Raw genomic sequence first — 21,452 nt, 5'->3', positions numbered from 1 at the left:
ATTTCTGTCATGATATATTATTTATATAAATCAGCATTCTCAATATTCGTTACTATAAAATCAAAAGACTGGTGAACTCTAGAAAAATGTTTAAGATTCTCTAAGTTCTTTCATGCAAACCATTTGGCCAAGATTTAATTCTTCATGTAAAAATAATGAAATACCTTCATCTCAATATGCAAATCTTACTTAGTCCTTAATAAGTGGCAAAATTATACGCATTCTGAATCCACGTTTTAAAATATACTTCTCTATGATTTATTATCAGTAATTTTCATTTACTCATCTATGTTATATATCTACATTTCAAGCACAACTAAAAGTCTCTCAGGTGATGGTTCATCAGGGCTCACAGAGACTGAACTGACAACCAGGGAGCCTGCATGGGACTGGCCTGTGCACTCTGCATATATGTGACAGCTGTGTAGCCTGGTCCTCTTATGGGACTCTAACAGTGGGAACAGGGGCTGTCTCCGACTCTTTTACTGGCTTTTGGGACCCTTTTCCTCATACTGGCTCTTCTTGCCCAACCTTAATACATGGGTGGAGCTTAGTCTCACTGTAACTTGATATGCCATGATACTCATAGGAGACTGGGCCTGTCCTCAACAGAAATGAAGAAGGAGTGGACTGGGGGGTGGGAACAAAGTGGGGATGGAAGGAAGGACTGGGAGGAGGGGAAATAGTGACCAGGATGTAAAATAAAAACAATTTATTAAAAAATTTCTCAGGTGAAAAGGGTCATCAAATAGATGAAGTTTAAGAAAGCCATAAAGGCTCACTCATGCCTGAAGCTCTTCATAATGATTACATTAGTACAAATGAGGAAGGTCTCGTTTCTTTCACACACACACATCTGCCACATATATTAATGTAGTATTTAGGAATAAAGAACACAGCACCTTCCCTGTCTGCCATCCCCCAAAATATAGCCATTAGAAAGGAAAAAAAGAACCTATCTGAACAGAAAATTTTCAATGAAAGTAAAATGTATCAAAAAATCTGTAGCATTTAGATTGTGCTAACACTAAGACAACAGTAAATTTTGCAATGTCAGTTAAAAATATTCTTAGCCAAAAAAATGTGTGATTGGTCCACAAGTGCTTTGAACATTTTCATAGAAGACAATTTAATCTCCACATATAAGATGAATCTATAGATACGGCGATTTCAAATGAAATTGTAGCTTTTCCTTGTAATGAAACTCACTGGAGTAAGTCCCTTAAATAAATTAGTAAGCATGCCAAATGATCTCTACAAGGAATATTCCACATTGCAAACATTTTAAACTTATCAAGACACATTTGAAGTTTAATAGGAAAATATCCCCAGGCTTAAAAGGCTACTTGGAGAAACACAAAGAAGGAAGTTAGAAGTCACAGAGGTCACTGGGAAAAAAACACCAGTATAACAAATGACCAAAATAAACACTACACCAGGATGTGGCACTGCCTTATCTCTACCTCTAACCTTTCCACATTCTGGGATTACGTGCTTATTATAAAATATTCTACATCATAGTTACCTTTCCCTATAACCATTATCATTAATCTGATAACTTCAAGTCCCATAATCCACAAATTCAATTACTTATCCAAAAACATATCCAAAAAGCCTAAGGCATCACCTTCATAAAAATAAAACTACTGAGGGTACCAGGAATTATAACAGACCACGTTACTGCTAAGGACAGGTAGATAGGTAGCTTCTACACTACACTCTTGTTAATGATTAAAACAATTCAAAAGGCTCATTAAAAAAAAACAACTTTCTTAATAAATGTATATTAATTCCCCATTTTTACACTTATACAAACTGCCAAGAAGCAATAAAGTCCCAAATTTTAACATGTTATAAAAGCTCGTTCTGTCAGGAACACATATTTCCTTGTTTCTGAGGCTGCTCTCCAAAACCTATTTAACCCATCACCTACAAACTTATTAGTATAGTGAAGAACTAAACACGGTAAAAAACACTTCATAGCTTCAAATGTATTTTTAGCAGTTCAATCAAAAGGACAAAAACCTAGTGAAACAGGGCTGTAAAAGAAATGGGTCCACATAATTCAAAATGGCCACACAATTGTGTAGCCAGGCAACTTCTCGTGCCAGGGTTCAAAGCTGTGCGACAGTTTGTAGAGTAACTGTCTATGACCCATTAAGGGGAAGAGCATGGCACCAAAAGAATCCACTGTGTCCTACACAGCCGTAAGGCAGAGTTTATAGTGATGTGGAACGAGCTTATAAATGCTAAAGAAAATGTTAAGTTCATGACTACAAAACTACATAGAACCCTTCCAGACAAGCTAAATCCAGAGGACCTGAGAGTGATGAACAAATTTCAAGCCGACGTCTGAACTGGATCTGCCGTGCCTCTGAGCTGTGCACACACGCTGACTGAGAAAGCTCATCTGAAGAAGGGGTTTGATGGCCTGGGTGACACTAATCTTACAGCAGATTTTAGTCAATTCATCATCTTTATCTGTGTCACTGAACTGGCTAAAAACAAATATCTTAAATGCTTGTGCCAGCAATACCAAGTACAAGGACAAAAATATCCCACCCATTACCTACATCTAAAAGAAATTTCTCCTACTTACAGCTCAAAAATAAAAAATAGATATTCAAAGAACTCAAACATGTTATATGAAAGAAATATATTTCCCTTCATTACGATAAAGAAAATTTGGACAGCAACTCCATTTTATGTATTTTTTCACATAACCTTCAACATTTCCAAAAGCCTTCTATAAACTGACATGGACAAGTGCAGATCCTAGTCTTTAATTGTGTGCAGTTTGTTGCTTGTTTTGGACTTTGTTACATAGATATTTCTCCCATATTCAAACACACCTCCAAGTGGGAGGAAACAGAGTCACAAGACTCGAGAAGCGCATAAAACAAGACTCACAAGCCCATCTCTAAGATTTTATAAGTAGTTGGCAAGTAATTGCTCATGAAGAAGAGACTCTCTTGAAGAGTTGACCTCAGCTAGACTAGGGAGCTCTACAGACGTGGATTTCATGAGTTACTATTGCCTTTGTTTAGCTGGGATTTTTGATATCTTTGAATTAACCAGGCTCATAAAAGTAACTCCAGCCACTCAATGGTTCTGAGTTCTCTTGGGCAGGATCATTCCTTTGGCCTGTTTTCAGCACCTTCTCAAGGATGAAGGTGTTTGTTCACATATACCTAGGAGAAGTAACACACACAGCTTTGTCAAAAACACTTGACCTATTGAGATGTTAAGGCTGTTCTAACCAGTGATGTCATTTCAGATTTGCACCTGCCTCAGGGTTTGCCTTCCTCTATATTCAAAACCACGGGTCCACAGTTAAATCATTATTGTACTTTGCTCTTTGAACTCTTCCAGAATGTCAATGCACATACTAGCAAGCAATATTTTTAAGAGGAAAGTTTTTTTTTTTTTTTAAAGAGATTGCACTTACCCCTCCTGCCTTCAGCAACTTTCTTCTAAAGTCCTCGGTGGGGTTATTGAAAGTAAGTTTCTCACAGCGGAGGTGATTCACTGGTGGGTGGCCTTCAAGATGCAGGAATAAGTCATAATCAAAGCGGACTTTCTTAGGTTCTTCCTGGAGGTGAAGGAAATTAAGAGGCAAAAGCAGAAAATTTAAAAACAAGATTTACTCACATATGGAACAGAAAAGTCCTAGATACTTAACAGTTGAGTCAAAGTAGTTCTTAAAAGGATTCTTCTGGGAATACATATAAAGCAATCTACAAATACGTGAAAAATTCATTTGTGTTAGGGGAAAACCAAGAAGAATAAACTCACCATCTCCCCTTGGTGTCTCAAGTAGACCACACCACGAACACAGCCACCCAATGGAAACCTATGTTATTCCTTCTACCTTCAGCACCTAAGTCAAGACTTCCGTCCTACTGCCTTGCTGACTACTGTCCAAACTATCACATATCCTACTTCTGCTAGGCCTTCCAATGATGCATTCTTCTCAGTACTTCTGTCAGTCAGCCTTCAAAACGATCTATAGAAATCCAATGTCTACTTAACTTTTATTCCTTGGTTAAAATGTCATCAGTTTCCAATGGATATCAGCTTAAAAATCTAATGAGAAATATATGCTACAGAAGAGCCTTCGTAATTTGGCTCTGGGATTCTTGTCTCAATATACCTCCTTTACACAACTGATGGCCAGCTCTCCCTCATCTGCCATGCCACTATCTTCACAAAGGTAGTGGTGATTGCTTATCAACATTAAAGCTCATAAAACTCATCCTCCATTCTTTCCTTCGTCTTCATCTCAGTCAAATTTTCTTCCAGATCTACCTAGTCTTCCTCTCTGGACACCGGAACTACTCACTTCAGCTTAGACCATCACGACTTCTCCTGCAGTCCTCTGCTTTCAAGCTTGCCTCAGTCTACACTCCATAATGACAAGTGGCTGACTTTTCTCTAATGCAAAAAAATCTGATTATCATTCCATTACTTTTTTAAAAAGCCTTTAAAGGCACATCATTTTCAATGATACATTCTCATTTCTAGCAACAACTAGCATAGTCTTTCAGCACCTTTCCTGTATTTTATTTGCCTTCTTACAAGATTCTCTCCTTCTTCCACATTTCTGAAGTTCTTGAAGTCCCCACATGTTTTGTGTACTTAATGACTTTGGTTTTATCACAGAATGCTCCCCCCATACCTAACATTGCCGCTATATTTCCCTACAAGGCTAAGTATGTTAGACTACACTGACAGATGGCGATCTAGCGGAGTATACGCTCCTCTGTAGAGTCGTCCTAGCCCACCCAATGCAACCTGAATTAGGCATCTCTCATATACCCCTCCTCCACTAGCATAATTATCACCCTCTGAATTATGATAATTTTGTCTCATCTCACCTCAAAATTGTTAACTATTCAATGGAACCTTAGAATTAAGAAGTCAAGCAGTAGTCAACCTTGAAATTGGAAATATAATCGATAAAGACATTTTAATCAATTTGGTAAGATCTAGCAATAATAAATGTCCATCATATTTGACTCTAGTACTAAGAATCTCTTGAATAGAAATATTCAAATATGACTGCAAGTATTCATGGTGCACTGATTACAATAGAAAAACTTAAGAATGAGCTACATTTTGCCACAGACTATAATTCAGATATCTTACAGATTTATTTATTTTACTTCATATATATGTGTAGGTATCTTAGTGTATCTATGTATACCCACAAAGGTCAGAAGAGGGCATAAGATCCCCTTTAACTGGAGTTATGGAGTTGTGGGTAAGGGGAAGCAAACTGAGGTCCACTACAAAGGCAATAAGTGCTCTTAATGGCTGAGCCATTTCTCCAGCCTCTTCATTTAGATATTTTAAATTATTACTTGGAGATATATATGTAAGTAAACTAAGGGAAATACACAGAAAAATATTAAAGTATGACATATCATAACCCAGCCAGGCTCTGTGCCGACATGTTTTAACATGTTTTAAACATGTTTTAACACATGGAAAGAAACTTGAAAATAGTTACATCATGTACTCAACAATCATTAGGTAGAGTTAAGTAATTTGGTAATTTTATTCCACACTCTCTTCATAAAAACATTCATTCCTGTGTACTTTTAAAGAAAAATATATTGACAAATATAAATAAACACCACTAAAGAATAGAAGAATGGAGCAGTAGTAGTAACCTTATGAGCCCTCAGAAGGTTTAAACAAAACAAAAGGCCATTACTTTTCAGAGAAACCTAAGGATTCGGACTAAAAAAGTGCTTCTGAATCCCGGGTGCAATTTTCTCTTAAAGGTGTTTGCTTGTTTGTTTGGTCTTGCTTATTTTTTTTTTAATTTAGTGAGGGGAATATGCCCATAGAGCTGTGTTCTGATCAACTAGAAATCTCTGCTTAGAAGACAGACATCAATATGATGTTAAGTTTTCCTCCTCAGAAAAGATTACTCCTCAAAGTTCAAATAAAAGGAGCTAGAGATGTGACTCAGCAGCTTACAAAGCCCCAGGTTAGATTCCCGGCTGTGAATGGTGACCCACAGCAGCATATAACTCCAGGTGATGGAAGAGCAGCCATAACTACAGCTCCCGAGTATCCGGTGCCTCTTTTGACCTCTGAGGGGAGCAAGCACACACATGATACACAGAGACACATGCAAGCACTTAAACACATAAAACAAATCTAGATAAGAAAAATGTGAATTTGTTATAAATATAAGACAAACATGTTCCTTGGAGTGGCAATCTGCTTTGGTGACATCAGATTTCCCCTCACTGTACACAGGCTCCAGTCCCTGTCATTCCCACACACTGTCTCTGAGAACAGATTGAGAGAAAGAAGCATGGAGTCTTTTCAAACTAGAGCACCAGGACTGATCTAGGTTCAATGTGAATGCTGTTTTTATCTTCTGAAACACAAATGTTTTTCATAGACAGGCTGGCTTTATTGTACTCAAATACAAAACGACACTCAGAGACTCAAGAGAACAACCTAGACTCTACTAGCCCTCTTGACTCTGCTGTCTCCAACCAATGAGCAGAACTGAAGACACACTCATCAGAGCAAGCCCAAGACCGGGAGAGGACGGAACTATTTCTACAGTGCACACGCACTCTTCGAGACCACAGATACTTATAATAAGGACAATAATAAACACTACACTCAAAATGAAATGAAAATTCTGCAGAAATGACCGACAGTTGCTAGACAGTTTACACATTAGTCAGCTCAGTCAGAAGAAAACCAGTGTGTCTATCTAGACTGCAAGGACGCTACACGAAATGAAATGAGCCAGTCTCAGAAGACAAGCACGGTATGACTCATTTACAAGAGGCATTTAAAATAGTTACGCGACCAGAGTCATAAAATAAAAGACTAGAATAATAGCTGCCAGAATCTGAGATTAGGGGGTGATATCAACATTAGCACTGCATTTCAGGATACAAAACAAAGAAGTTCCTGGGGTCCGCTACAGTCCTGCATCAATCAGAAGCAGCACCGCAGTTCACATGCCACAGCTTTTAAAAAGGTGTGGTGGCACATGCTTTCAACCCCGACTCAAGCTGGCCTGGCACTCACTATGTAGGCCAGGCCGGACTCAAACTCATAAAGCTCTGCCTGCCACTGCCTCCCATGTGCGGGGATTATGTCCAAGCTGAAGGCAGTGCAATATCAGATTCACCTGAGTGACAGAGAGTACCCACAGTCACAATCTCTCTCACAGGAAATCAGGGGCTTCACTCTGTGAGAGAAACGCTTTGGGGGTGAAGGCCTAGACTCTTCCAACAGTATAATCTAACCACTGGATAAAATTAGAACACTAGTTATGAGGGTATGACAGGATGCGAGAAGCCCAACATCATCTTCATTAATTAAATATCCACAGCAATAAAAGACAGTGGTTATGAAAGGAAGAAAGGCTCCAAATGCCTTCTCATAAACACAATCATTTCCAAACACATTGTAAAATAAGAAAAGGCATTTCTCCAAAGAATATAAATAAATGGACAATAAGCATATGAAGAGATGTTCAACATCATAAGTCTTCAAAGAAATGCAAATCAAAACCACAATGAAGAGTGGTTTCCCAACTACCAGGATAATCATAGTTAAAAAGAAAACAATGAACATAAAATCCATTAGAAAAATTCAAACTTTTTTAATACTGCTAAAGGGAATATAAAATGCACTAAATGGCATGGTGACTCTGAAAACAATTAGTGGTTGTCCCAAAAGGTAAGCATAAGTACATACATATAATAGGACTATATGATCCCAGGGGGATTTCAAAACACAGGTTGACATGAAAACCAATAAATGACTATTCAGAGTGGCCTCACTCCTAAGAGTCACAAAGTGGAGTCAAGTCAAATACCCATCAACACACAAATGAAAATCAAAATGTGAATTATTTAGATGAATAGAATAGTATTCAGGTATAAAAAAAGAATAGGTATTAAGACATCTCATAATAGGGATGAATTCTACTTCTCAAAAGTTCTTGCAAACCTAGGAAAGCACTGAGCCTCTGCTCAAAGTCAAAGTAGGAAACCAAACTAGTACAGAAAAATGTTCTTGCCAAGCATGTCTTTGTCTTTTTGTGTGTCTCCCTGACTGTCTGTCTCTTTCTGTGTCTTTCTGTCTCTGTTCCCCAGCCCCGTGTGTACGTGTGTGTGTGTGTACACCCTAATTAATAGGGGTTGAAGACTTGTTAAAGATGACATGACAGAAGTGTGGTAAGTAGACACATACAGTGAGAAAAAAAAATATGAAAAATAAAACATACCCTGTCACTAACACATTCTTATTTTATGAGATGATATTAATGTAGCTTTATAGTCACACGGAAATCTTTGATGAATTGAAAGGCTGAGCCTTGTACGCATGGAAAAGCCACTGTTGGTGTGGAAAGTGCTGAGTGTTAAAGAGTGGCCTGTCACTGCTTTGACCCTGTGCACCGAAGCCATTCAGCACAGAAGATCCTAGGCTGCACTCTGGGGACGCTGCTTGTGTAAATCTGGCGGACTGGGGAAACGTCTTTCTCATCTGCTCTTAGGAGCTGCTGCTGCTACTGTCCGCAGGACCAGACTTAATGGAATATTGACTCAAAGAACAGAATTCTGTTTTCTCGGTTGCTTTTTCGTTTGTTTTGAAAGTGAACTGTCTCACTTTAGGGCACATTTAGAAACTACGATACCTTTGAATGAAAAGCAAGGAACAGCATTATTTAAAAGCTGCAAGCACTATTGCAGGCCTGACACGAGGCTGAATGCTTTCCTGGGAGGTAACCAAAATCACTGACCCATGACTACAGGGCATAAGCAGCAAGCAGTAGCTCTGGCAGGCGGGCATGGGATCTTAGTGGTAGGTGTACTAGCTTCCCCACTCACGCACAGCCCACTGCATCTTATGCTGCTGATTCGGCTCCTGCTTGTCTCCAAAGGTATAGCCCAAGGAAAAAAGACAATCATCTATCATGTTTATAAACAAAACCCAGAAAACTAATGCTGCAAAAAGCCCAGCACTGAATAAATGTTTACTTATGAATGAGATAATGTTACAACATCTAACTACTTTCTGAGATGGACCCTCCTACCTACCAGATCATGAATAAGGGAAAGCCCATGAGGTTCAGCAATCATCCATGTCATAGAGTGCTGGCATCTTTTCCATGCAGTCGAACCCATAATACCTCAGAATGCAATAACTTTATATACCGATCATGTATGTTTTTCATCTAAAGATAATACAGGATTTTTTTTGTAATCCTAAATATGAAAGCAAGACCAGGAACATCTGGAAAACCTCTAATTCCCCTTCTCTTCCATATAAACATCTCCAATCTTGTTCAGAATGGTAATCATTCTACCAAGGAATATCTAGTGATTTTTATATAACCTGACTTTATATTACTGAAATTATTTTTATAGCCATTTCCTCTATGATTAAAGAGTTGTGGTAACGAAAAATTCTACAGTCAAGTTTAGCTTTAATATTATATAGTATTAGAAGTTTTATCAATGTATTAGTTTAAACATTATTTATTTGGTTAACAGAGGATCTTCTGAGAGATTAATGGGTAAGGATTACATACCTTGTTTTTAAAATAAACTTCAATTGGCAATATGAAACCAGCATACCCAGACTCTTCTACTTTGTAAGGTGGGTCTTTGCACACTGCAAAATTAAAAAAGAAAATAGGAAAGGTAAGTCTGGCAGACGAAAATACATTGCTATAAACATTCCACCATCTAAAGCATGCCCAATTTTCACAACCCTTTCCCATTTCACAGTAAAGTCTCTGATTCCTTCTTCTCAGGGACCTAAAACAATAACTTCCCTATCCATATTTTTAATTAAAATCTGGGTGGAGTATAGCTCATTACAGTCAACCATGGTCACAGTGAGTGACTTAGTTATAATTCTCAGAAACAGGACAGGGCCTGTAATCAAAGCTAAAAAGGACTAAATGAACTACAGAATTTTCTAAGTAAAGAAACAGCCAAAACTGGGAGTTGAGGAAACTCACTCCCTGCCTAAGCTGCTGTTCTCTGAGATGTCCTGTGTGGTCTCCTTCCTCAGAGATCTGAAACCCAGGCTCTGTCATTTCTCATGCATACTAAGATTCAATGTCTCCATCTTCCCCAAGCCACCAAAAAATAAGGGTTAATGAGATTCCACCACAAAACTCCCAAAACTCAATCACATGGTAAGACTATAAACGATCTTCATATTTCCTAGACTAAAACAAAATTAAAGCAAGATCTTGGAGAATTAGAGACCTTGGAAAATGAAATTTATTTCTCTAAATCAACTCTCTAAATCACAAGCCAACTGAATTTACTCTTGCTAAGTATTGTGGGCTGGAGAGTCAGGAGCACTTGCTCCTGGGTTCATTATCTAGCATGCACATGGCACCTTACAATTTCAGTTCCAAAGGATCTGTTGCCCTCTTCTAAGCTTGACAGCCTCCTGCATGCATGTGGTACACATATATGCTCAAACATGCGCGCGTACACACACACACACACACACACACACACACACACACACACACACAGTACACTAAGCATCTTTAAAAGAAGGTGGTTCCATAGTGTAACAACGTAAAACTAGATCTACTAAATGTCAAGATGCACTCCCGGACACCAAGCCCTCATCAGCAGCCCAGGCTTCCCTACAGTGTTTCCCACCACAACCCTTGGGCTTCAAACTCTGGCTTCCCTCAGACATGCCCAGCACTTCCCACCTACGCTCAATGCTTCCCTCCACTCTTCTTTCCTTATCCAAACCGCAAGTTCCTCACCAAGTCTTCCTGGGTCACAGAGTACCTCCTTACACCCACCTGAAGCATTAATTATCTAAACACTACTCTGAAGCTAAACAGAGTTCCTTCAAACCACATACTAAAAACCCAGCCTGTTTATTCCCCTTGCCTCATGGACAGAGTAAAAACAAACACTATTTTACCTTGGAAAGTTAAAGCTAGGTCAGGTGATCAAGGTGCGAAAGCTGGCACACCTGAGTGCCAATCTACGATCTTGTTCAATCTTCAGTCTACCTCTACAAAGTTGCCTCACTTCCCTGAACCTTGGAATCCTCCTCTAAATAGTTTGAAGAACAAGCATGGTGATTGCCATATCCTTAATGTCTGTGCTCCCCCAAATTCTTGTGTTGACATTCTAATCTCTGATGTTAATGGTATCACAAGAGTCCTTTGAGAGGTGATCAAGTAAAGAGGTGAAACCTTCATGAATGAGTTTACTTTGTATTCCCAACCCTCAGAGAAGCTTCTATGTGCAGTAGATGCAATGAACACAACGGGCTAAGGTGCAGAGAATATGAGACAGTAATGGAACACCTAGAACGTACCTCCTTTTCCCAAGGTTTGGGGTGGTTGCAGATGAGAGAGGAAAGGACTGTAAGAGCCAGAGACAGTGGATGAACATAGAGCTACAATACCCTCTGAACACAACATGTAGCTGCATCCATGACGTCACAGCAGCTGCGGTAACCCCTATGCAAACCCAACCAAGAGCAAACAAACCACAGGACAGAGGGGAGAAGGATATGGAACCTCACTCCGAGCTGAAGGGCTATTCACAGTGAGAACTTTCGGGAGTTTGGCCCCTATTAGATCGACCATGCTCTAGCAGGTTACAGACCTGTGCACATCTGGACCGCATCAATTGGGCATGATGCGCATCAGGAGAAGAGGGGACACAAACTGGGCGTGGGGGGATGGTGAAGCTGAGAAGATAGGGGAGGGGATGAAAATGGTCAAAACTCAACTCTCTGTGCAAAATTCCCAAAGAACTACTAGTAGGAGTGTGGTCCAAAGATTCTCTGATCACTTCCCCCATGGGAACCCACAGCAAGAAGACAGTCAACAGTCCTAAACATCAGAATCTGCACATAGCAAGACGCCAGTCAACAATCCGAAACATCAAAATTTGCACATAGCAAGATGCCAGTCAACAATCCGAAACATCAGAATCTGCACATAGCAAGTCGCCAGTCAACAATCCTCAACAATATCCGCACATCCGAATCTGCACGTGATGGCACCCTGATCACCCCCCCGTTGTGAACCCACAGCAAGACGCTAGTCAACAATCCTAAACAGAATCCTCACATCAGAATCTGCACATAGCAAGACGCTAGTCAACAATCCTAAACAGAACCCTCACATCAGAATCTGCACGTGATGGCACCTTGACATCAGACTTCAGGCCACCAGAATGACAAGCAATAGACACGTCCTGTTTCTAAGCTATTAGGTCCACTGTACTCTGTCATGACAGCTTGAACAAACCAAGTAGATGATCCATACACACAATGTAGCAAGGGGCTCTACGTAGAAACCCATTCTCACGCAAGCCAATCACCACATAACCTCTCAGATGAAAACAAAATGGAAACAGGAAGAAGAAGAAAGGCTTGGGTTTGGAACACAGGACTGTGAGCCACAGCTTTGGGATGGAGATCTGTAGGCAGTTTCCCGCTTCCTTCCCCTCGAACAGGGAAAAAGCACCATCTATACACCTGCAAGCACTGCTGCAGTGTGCGAGGTGACTGCAGGCAGGGAACACTGCAAACATGGGGAGTTTTATTTTTAAAGGGATGTTGGTGATACACATGAATATTGGCTACACACGACACAGACAGGAATATGGCTACACAAAAGTGAGTGGACCACGAGGGTCTGTTTTGTTTCTTCTTGACAGTGTTTCACCGTGTAGCGCAGGCTAGCCTGAAACTCTCCGTCCTCCTGCCTCAATCTCAAGAATTATAGATAGAAATGTACCACCAAACAAGCTGAAGCCGAGATGTTAACATCCGACTATCTCTGTTAGCCCACCTGATAAAAATCATCTCCCAAAATGACATCAGAAAAAGTCAAGAATTAAGCAACTCACTTTATCTTGAACATTTTTCTATTTAAAAGAAAAAGAAAGAGCAAAAGGATTAAGAATAGTGGCGGTCACTCATCCCCTGACCACCTGCCAATCTTCATGAATATTCAAATGACCTGAAGACTGGGGTGAACATGCAGCCCCACCCAGTGCTGGTGGCTGGCATCATTACACATGTGGCCTTTCTAAACTGTGGGGCCCTTGAAAATGGCAATTTCAGTGTATGAAATCCTCAAAGAATTAATGGAATTATTTTTAGACAGCGGTTTTGGTGTCCAGGTTGCTTGGGATTAATAATGCCAGTGTCATTTGAAGGAAGTTTATTTTGTGGACTGCGGCACCCGCCAGGGAGTTATGGCTGCTCCTCTCTGAACCCTTTTGTATAATTCATTTTCTCTATTCTGCATGCGAATTGCTCCAATTATAGGAAACAGCTGTTAGTGGGTACATCTTCGAGTTGAAAATCTTGGGATTTTTTTTTTCCAGCCTCCTAAAGGAAGCGATCTGCTGTGTACTAATGTTATGTATAAGTCTGGTCCCACGGGAAAATATTTATTAACTTAACATCTCAATTATTTTTAAATGTAAAGTTTTCATTTACAACAAACAATACCTATACAGTACCCTGAATTCTTAACTAGAAGTAAATAGTAAGAGCAGTGTGGTGGCTCAGCCAGTAAAGGCACTCGCCACAAATATGACTCCCTGAGTCCAATCCCTGGAACACACACAAAGAAAGAAGAGAACCAACTTCCCCAAGCTATCTCTGATTTCCACACATATGTGCGTGTACACACACACATACAATTATAAATTTAAATATAACAAAAATGTTTAAAAGACAAATTAAAACTGTGTATATGTGTACAGATGTACATACATGTATGTTCATACAGGTATGCGTGCATGTACCTCTGGAAACCAGATGTCAACTTTGGGTTTCATTTCCCCCCACACACCATGCACCTTTGTGTTGTTTATTTTTTTGTTTGTTTGTTTGTTTGTTTTGAGACAGGATCTTATTATGTAGCCCTGGCTGTCCTGAAACTCACTATGTAGACCAAGCTGGCCTGCAACTCACAGAGATCTGCCTGTCTCTGCTTCCTGAATGCTGGAATTAAAGGTGTGTGCTACTATGCCCAGCCATGTACCAATTTTTGAGACAGGGTTTCTTACTGACCTGGTACTTGATTAAGACTAAGATAGCTAGACAGCAAACCTCAGGGATCTGCCTGTCTCTCCCCAAAACTGGGATTACAAGAGCATACCAGCTTGGCCAGTTTTCACATTGGTTCTACAGATCTAACATTAGTCTTCAGGATCACACAGCAAGCACCTGTCTGACAGAGCCATCTTCCTAGCCAGGTTTAGATCAAACCAACATAACAAATAAAGTGATATAAATATATAGTTCTTGTCTGAATATCGGGGAGCTTTCTTCACTCTAGAATGCTAGAACCCTAAACATGAATGTCTGGGCTAGTTCTAGAGAAGAAGCAGGATCAGACTTGAAGACATGGAGCCAGTGAGGGTGGTGCGTGCTTTCCTAAAGCAACTTCTTCAAAACAGTAGGTACAGCAGAGACACAGGCACACAATGTGTGGCTAAAGCTAATTGCACACACTGAACATGGGCCTATTTTATTCTGACCTTGGAAAATCATACAAGGGGAAGAAAGACACACAGGAAGACAAAAGGCCATAACTTTGTTAACAAAGAATAATACAAATCCATATACTTATTAATGAGTAAACTCTAAGTGAAAATTTTACTGTTTTCATTTATGAAAAAAGGTCTGAAAAAGAGGTACACTTACTACAGAAAAAGAAAGTTTCTTAGATGAATAAACAAACTAGTGGTCACACAACAAATTACATATACAAAAATAAATTTAATTTATACAATAACTGGACCCGTTTTTGGTTTTAAAAAAGCCTCATAAAAATCCTTTATCAAATCCAAAAGACATCATTTAAGCATTAAAGACACTATTAAGCAACACCTATCTCGCTATTTCTCAAGAAAACAGCTGGTAAATTCCCTTCCAAAGCAGTTCTCTAAAGACTATTTGCTTAGACACTATGATTTATGCTGGTCTGAATACTTCTATAAAAAACATGGCCCAGCTGCCCATTGATAATTATTGGTCTTACTTTATTTACTACACTGAACCCTTCAGGAAGGAAACACACCAATCTCCTTATATATAGACTGGTTATTATCACTGCTTTGTGTCAATTGTTGCTTCCAGCTTGCGCATTTCTAGACTCCTGCCCTTGCCAGTTCAGTTTCACCTCAGCAGAGTCTCCAGAAACAGGGAACACAGTGCCCGACACAGCTCATCTCATCGTCCCAGCGTCTGAAAGCCTGGCATCCACATCTAAGAGTTGGAGCACCAGGGGGATAGCTTACCACACTATCCCTAAACATGGCCTATGCCTGTGCAGTATGACATTCTAAAAAGAACAAAAATCAACAGTTGGGTTCTGTATTTGTTTTTATAAGAACATGTGGACTCATATTTATAAGTCTCCCCCCTCACAAACACACAAGAAAGAGAGAGATACACACACATGTTTATTCATCACTGCTTCTATTTGGCCAGTTTCTAAACAACAGACAAACGAAATTTTCTCCCTTTGTCTTTATTACATGTTCTTCATTTTCCTGAAAAGGGATTAAAGATAGCATCAGGCCTTTTTGAACTGTATTGTGGAGTTTTTCACCTTACTCATTTTGAAAGTTCATGTGCAATTCTGAAATATAAACCTTTCCACAAGCAACAGACAACTATGTATGAACACAAACATTTTTCATAAAGCTTTAGAAACCACCAACGAAACACAGCCCTCTGACTGGAGTAGTAGTGGACCACAGCTTACTTCCTTCAGATTTACCACACGGCCCAACTCAAACAACACTGCCTCCGGAGAGCCTTCTGCTAACACTGTGACGCCAAACGTACTCTCTATTTCTTATCATACCAAACTAGTTAGTCCTGATGTAACTCTTACCATCAACCTCTACCCAAGGTACATTCTTTCATTTATAAAACTGGATTGAATTAAAAAAATGTAACTTTAATGTAAGCTTTAAAAGTAGGAACTGTACAGGCCTGGGAGTTAGAAAGAAAGGAAACAGGACAAGACGTCAAGCAGAGTATGACAAAAAGGCCATCATATACACAGCAGTTTTGAAAATGGTGGCACAAAATAACACAGACGCAGCCTGTGGGGGTGGTGTAAATTACACATAGGAAAGGGCCATTTATGTCACAGTGCTCCAGAATAGCCCTAGATCTAAACTACGAGCTCCCAACTCTAAGATGGTCAAACTGCAAAACTTTCAAGGACCCATACGATGACTTCACTTGCTGGTAACTTAGAAGTTTCCATACGTGTTTGGAAAATCTTTATCCTCTCTGTGTGTTCTAAAGATCATGTACTTTATCTGAACACTTGGTTCAGGTCATTGGGAAAATTATAGAACCTTTAGGATTGGGGCTCTCAGCCTTCTTAATGTTGCAACCCTTTAATACAATTACTTATGTTGTGGTGACCCAACCATAAAATTATCCTCTTGCAGCCTCATAAGTGTTACGTTACTGTTATGAAATTTAATGTAAATATCTGCTGTGCAGGATAGCTGGTATGTGACCACCCCAAAGAGGCTGTGACCCACTGGTTAAGAACCATTCCTTTAGGAGGTGTACTTTTGCTGAAGGAATTATGTCACTGATGGTGGGCTTGGAGAAGCTGTAGCCTCTCCCCACTTCCTGTGCCCTCTGCTTCCTGTGTGTAGATAAGATGTCACCTCTTGGCTACACTGGTAGCAGCCATATCAAGCTTCTCTGCCATCATAGACTCTCCCTCAGAAATCATTAGCCCCAAATTGTAACATGTTGGGCCTGCTTGTTTGTGTTTTCTGTCCCCGCCTGGTACCCCACAGCTGGCAGGCCTCAAAGAAAATCAACCACACAAGATATCCCTATAAGTTATAATGCTGATTGGCCCATTAGGTCAGGCTTCTTACTGGCTAACTCTCACATTTTGATTAACCCATTTTTCTGATCTATTTTAGCCATGTGGCTCAGTACCTTTTTCAGTGGGGCAGCTCACATGTTGCTTCTTCGGTGATCTGGGCATGACTGGGAGAAATCAACTTCCTCCTCCCCAGAATTCTCCTGCTCTCTTTGCATCATCTCCACTTCCTGGCTGGTTTTCCCACCTACACCTCCTGCCTGGCCAATCAGCGTTTTATTTAAAACATGAATGACAGAATACAGACAATTCTCCCGCACCACCAAATGACTTCTTTCTTCTCTAAGTTGCTCATGGTCATGGTAGTTTATCACCCAACAAAAAAAGGACTGGTATGTTCTCCAAGAGGGAATTCAGTAGAAAGCTGTTTGTTTTCTACACTGTGTTTTGTTGTAGCTGACATGGTGCTGAGGATCTTACTGAGGTGTTGGGTATGTTAGGCAAGCACTCTATCAACTGAGTGACCCCTCCAGCCTTTTGACACAAATTCTGTCAGAATTAGCCAAGCCCAGGTAGCTAAAACTAAGTCAATAAATTTCCTTTTAAGAAAATACAATCACAACCATTTTTTAAGGAACTTACTGTAACAATATTTGTTAAAACCACCAAAACAAAAACTATCCCAAACTAGAAAACAATAGGAATTGCTAGGAAATAGTCAACAATTCTCCAGGCTAATGTTGATCCTTCTCCTAGCAACTTGGCCTACATTTCCTCCAAAAGCACAGGAAATTGATCTTACAATTTTAAACAAATAGCCCAATGGAAATACATTTCCAGGCTAATTGGATGGGAAAAGCAAAACTCCATCTTTAAAAAGTTTATATCAGAGATAAACCTAATTTTTAAGGAGAGTTATTCAGACAGAAACGCGCTGAGATTTTTATCCCATGAAAGACCACTATCCTAGCACTTGGTAGGCTGTGGTGAAAGAAGTGAGTTAGATGACAGGGTAGGCCACACATGGAAAGCTGCACTTTCTTTCCCCAAAAGAAAAACAGAACAAAGAAAGAAGCAAAAAGATAAGAGGTTTGGGAGAAGAAGAAGAAAAAGAAAAAAAAACACCAAAATCTCACACAAAGCAGTCATATTTCAGGTCTGTCTGAAAAGGCAGCATTTGGTAGATAGAGAATGACCTTCCAAGGAAGCAACTGAGAAATGGTCCCAGTGTTAAAAGCTCTGTAGCTTTTAAAATTTTATTCTAAGATTAATTTTTGCACATTTTATGTATATAAGGGTTTTGTTCAGATGTCTGAACATGTGCATTCCATGTATGTACCTGAAGTGCAGAAGAGGGTGTCAAGAGTCCCAGAACTGGAGCTATAGATGCTTATGAGCTCCCTTGTGGATGCTGGGAATAGAATCCAGATACTCCCTAGGAACAGCAAGTGCTCCTAACTGCTGAGCCGCTTTCCAGCCCTCTGTTTGCATTTTTAAATCAAGTATATAAAAGGCCAATAAAGGGTATTATTTTAAGCATCACCTAATGATTTCACTACGCAGAAAACTCCTCTGGCATTGGTTTTGACCCAACCTTGCATCCCAGATAATGTTACATCTGAGGCTACATTTTATTCTGAGAAAGGAAACAAGGCTAGGGGAAGAATAGAAAAGAAACACGCACACAGAAAATTAGGGGAAGAATAGAGAAGAAATATGCACACAGAAAATACTAAGGAAGGGAGCTACAAAGAGACAAGAGAGTGGAGTAACAATAAAAGAGGCGGAAGCAAGGAGCATGGAGTAAGCGGGTCATGTGTAAGAATTAAAAGAAAAACAAGACAAAGGCTTGGGGGGGGGTTGCAAGAAAATAAATAACTTTTACGATGACACAGGAAGATGCACAAACAACCACTGAGAGGCCTGTCCTTACTCGACCTCTCAGCGCTCCTTCAGCTCTCACCTGGTTTCCTCTAAGGTGAGGGGCACTCGTTCTTTCCTACATAGTGTCTAATAGGACTTCTCATCCATCCCAAATCCCCCTTGTCCTGATTGGACAGATATGCCTCACATTTCAGTCTCATTTCTCGCACCTTACACTTTTCAGTGCTACAAGCTCCAGAGAAAGCAATGGGTCTTAAGATTTGATAACTAGACATATTCTTAGCATATGATGAACTTTAAATAAAAACCTGCCCCTGTTCCTGAACAGTACAAAAGCAGCATTCTAAAACTGAAGAGTTTTAGCCATATAAAAGGCAGTGAGTTTTAAGGGCAATTTTTCAAAAATAAAAGATCGCAAGTGCAAAGCTATTTTCTTAGGGTAAGAAAACCACGTGACAATGGGGGAAACACCGGTTTCAGAAGGGGAGCACAAGAGTGGTGACTATTCAGAATACTGGGAGAGAAAAGTTTATTTTCTCAAGCATAAGCTCATATTAAAAATGTACCTTCCAACCAAAATGAGAAGGGTTTTTTTCCCTTTAAATCAGTAGTGTCTTCAGAGCTACTTTTAAAGGCATAACAATAATATTCTCTCGTATTGCTCACAATTCAATTTCTTATTCTGATGTGTTATTCTTTTCCAAAGCCAGAGAACAATACACGGTGACACACGCAAGAGAGCTACCAGCTGTGCTCGGGTGACAGACATGGCCATGCATTATGAAGTAATCAAATATAATAAATCAAATACAAAACCCATTTCCAACAAAAATAAACAGCTGAGACCACCACAATCAAACTTCACAGAGCCACTAAAGGAGGGCAGTCCAGCAAGGGCAGTAACTTAGCTTTCACTCCTCAATTTTTGCTTTATTCTCTTTCCAACAGAAAAAAAAAAATGCTTCCAGAGAAGGATCAAAACCTGCCCGAACCTCACAGAAAGGGTGCAGAGGAGCAAGACTTCTTTGCAGCATCTTATCAACTCAACGCTTTTGGTCTCTGTGCAGCGGTCAGCACTGAGTAGCTTATCCAAGCAGAGGAACTGCTTTAGCTCCAGAATCAAAGAGCAGGAAAGAAACACAACACCAAACCCGAAACCTATTGTTTTGCAGAAAGAAACAATGGCATCCAAACAATAGGCAGGGAGCAATGTTGCCCTAAATAAACAAGGGGATGGATGGGGAGTACAGAAAAATGAGACAGAACAGGAAAACGGGAAGTTATAATAAAAGGAAGTGGGTGAAGATGCTCTTGGAAATCACTATGGTACTCATTAAGAAGGCAAGCACGATAAAGCACATGGCTAAGGATTCTTGAAGAGTTGGTGTTTTGCTCACCTAAATCAAGGGCCCATTGGGAAACCGAGTTCAGCAACAAACTTATGGCAAGGGGGAGAGAGATAGGAACGGAGGAAGAGAGGAACCAATGGACAGACAAACAGACAGGAGTTTAGTGGTCAATTAGTACTCAGGGTTGCTGAAAAGGACCTCTGGTCGCAAATCCAGCTTGGGCACTCACAAGATAAATTCTGTTCCATCATTTATAGAATGAAGTGACACTATTTCCTACTTCATATAGCTCCTGCATACTTAAAAACAACATCCATTCTAAAGGTCTAGAGGTAATCCCTACTAACACTGAGAAAATTCTGTATATTGAGGTACACCCACTGATCGAAAAGTAGTCAAATACAAACCGAAAATGCACGGAAACTTGTTTTGGATTTTCCTAAAACCCTTCTCCAAAAGCAGCCTAAAATACACATATGTGTAATTAGTTTAAACATTCTCAGCTAACATTTCAAGTATATTGAAAAATAGGGGTGTTGAAATGCTGCAACAGAACAGACTAGAAAATGGTAACATAATCTCGCTTTAAGACCCACATTGTATAGCAAAAGACAAATTAGCAGGAAATCAAGAGACAAGGCTCTGGCTCCAAGTCTCTTTTAAACACTTGCTTTGGACCTCTGTCATCGCAAAGCAACCGGCTTCCACTTCAGAGGCTGCTTCAGCACCCAAAAGTTCTATTATTCCAAAGACAAACTGTGTACGCCGCTACTAACTTGAAAGGGAATGTACAATGCATATTAGTAGCTTCAATTAAGCATAAAATTTCTATGGGCTGATTAACACATCTGTTACAACAAAAATCAGAAACCTGAGATAAAACAAACACAACAAGGATTCAACAGTATTCTTGAACTGGTTTCTTGCTGCTGTGTTGAACGTACATGCGTGTGCGTGTACATTTACCTGTGGAGGACTGAGACCAGGGTCTCGGGTAGCCTACGCTGGCCTGAAAAGGAAGATTTTATGCTCCTGATGTCTGTGCTTCCACATCCCACATGCTGGGGTTCCAGGCATGCACCACCATATTCAGGTTTGGATTTTGTCTTATAATTCTGGGAGCTGAACCCCCAGCTTCAACCAAGCAGGCCAGATACTCTAGGACTGAGCTACACACTCCGCTTCAACACTTGAACTCGTTCAAGTGCATTCTGGTAAAGGTTTTTCATAATCAGTGACAAATTTTATTTTTATTAGACCATTAATACTGATTTTTTTTAAACAGAGGCTGCCTCATTAAAAAAAAAAGAAATTCTATAAATTAGATTTTCATT

The 21,452-nt window shown here is 39.9% G+C and overlaps 1 protein-coding gene across 2 annotated transcripts in view; it reads right to left on the bottom strand.

The window, feature by feature from the left end:
• The window catches only part of Mllt3 (MLLT3 super elongation complex subunit), a 265,674-nt gene that overhangs the window by 97,616 nt on the left and 146,606 nt on the right, over positions 1 to 21,452 (bottom strand). For both annotated transcript variants that reach the window (XM_087904864.1, XM_085686236.2), the window contains exons 3-4: positions 9,584 to 9,666; positions 3,449 to 3,592 (exon numbers count right to left, since the gene is read on the bottom strand). In XM_087904864.1, coding sequence (XP_087760990.1) covers positions 3,449 to 3,592; positions 9,584 to 9,666 — 227 coding nt within the window. The remainder of the gene's footprint in view (positions 1 to 3,448; positions 3,593 to 9,583; positions 9,667 to 21,452) is intronic.

The sequence above is a fragment of the Myodes glareolus genome, chromosome 3, assembly GCF_982192425.1.
Source record: "Myodes glareolus chromosome 3, mMyoGla1.1, whole genome shotgun sequence".
Lineage (NCBI taxonomy): Eukaryota > Metazoa > Chordata > Mammalia > Rodentia > Cricetidae > Myodes > Myodes glareolus.
Note: the sequence above shows the minus strand (reverse complement) of the source record. Positions and strands in the feature narration are given on the sequence as shown.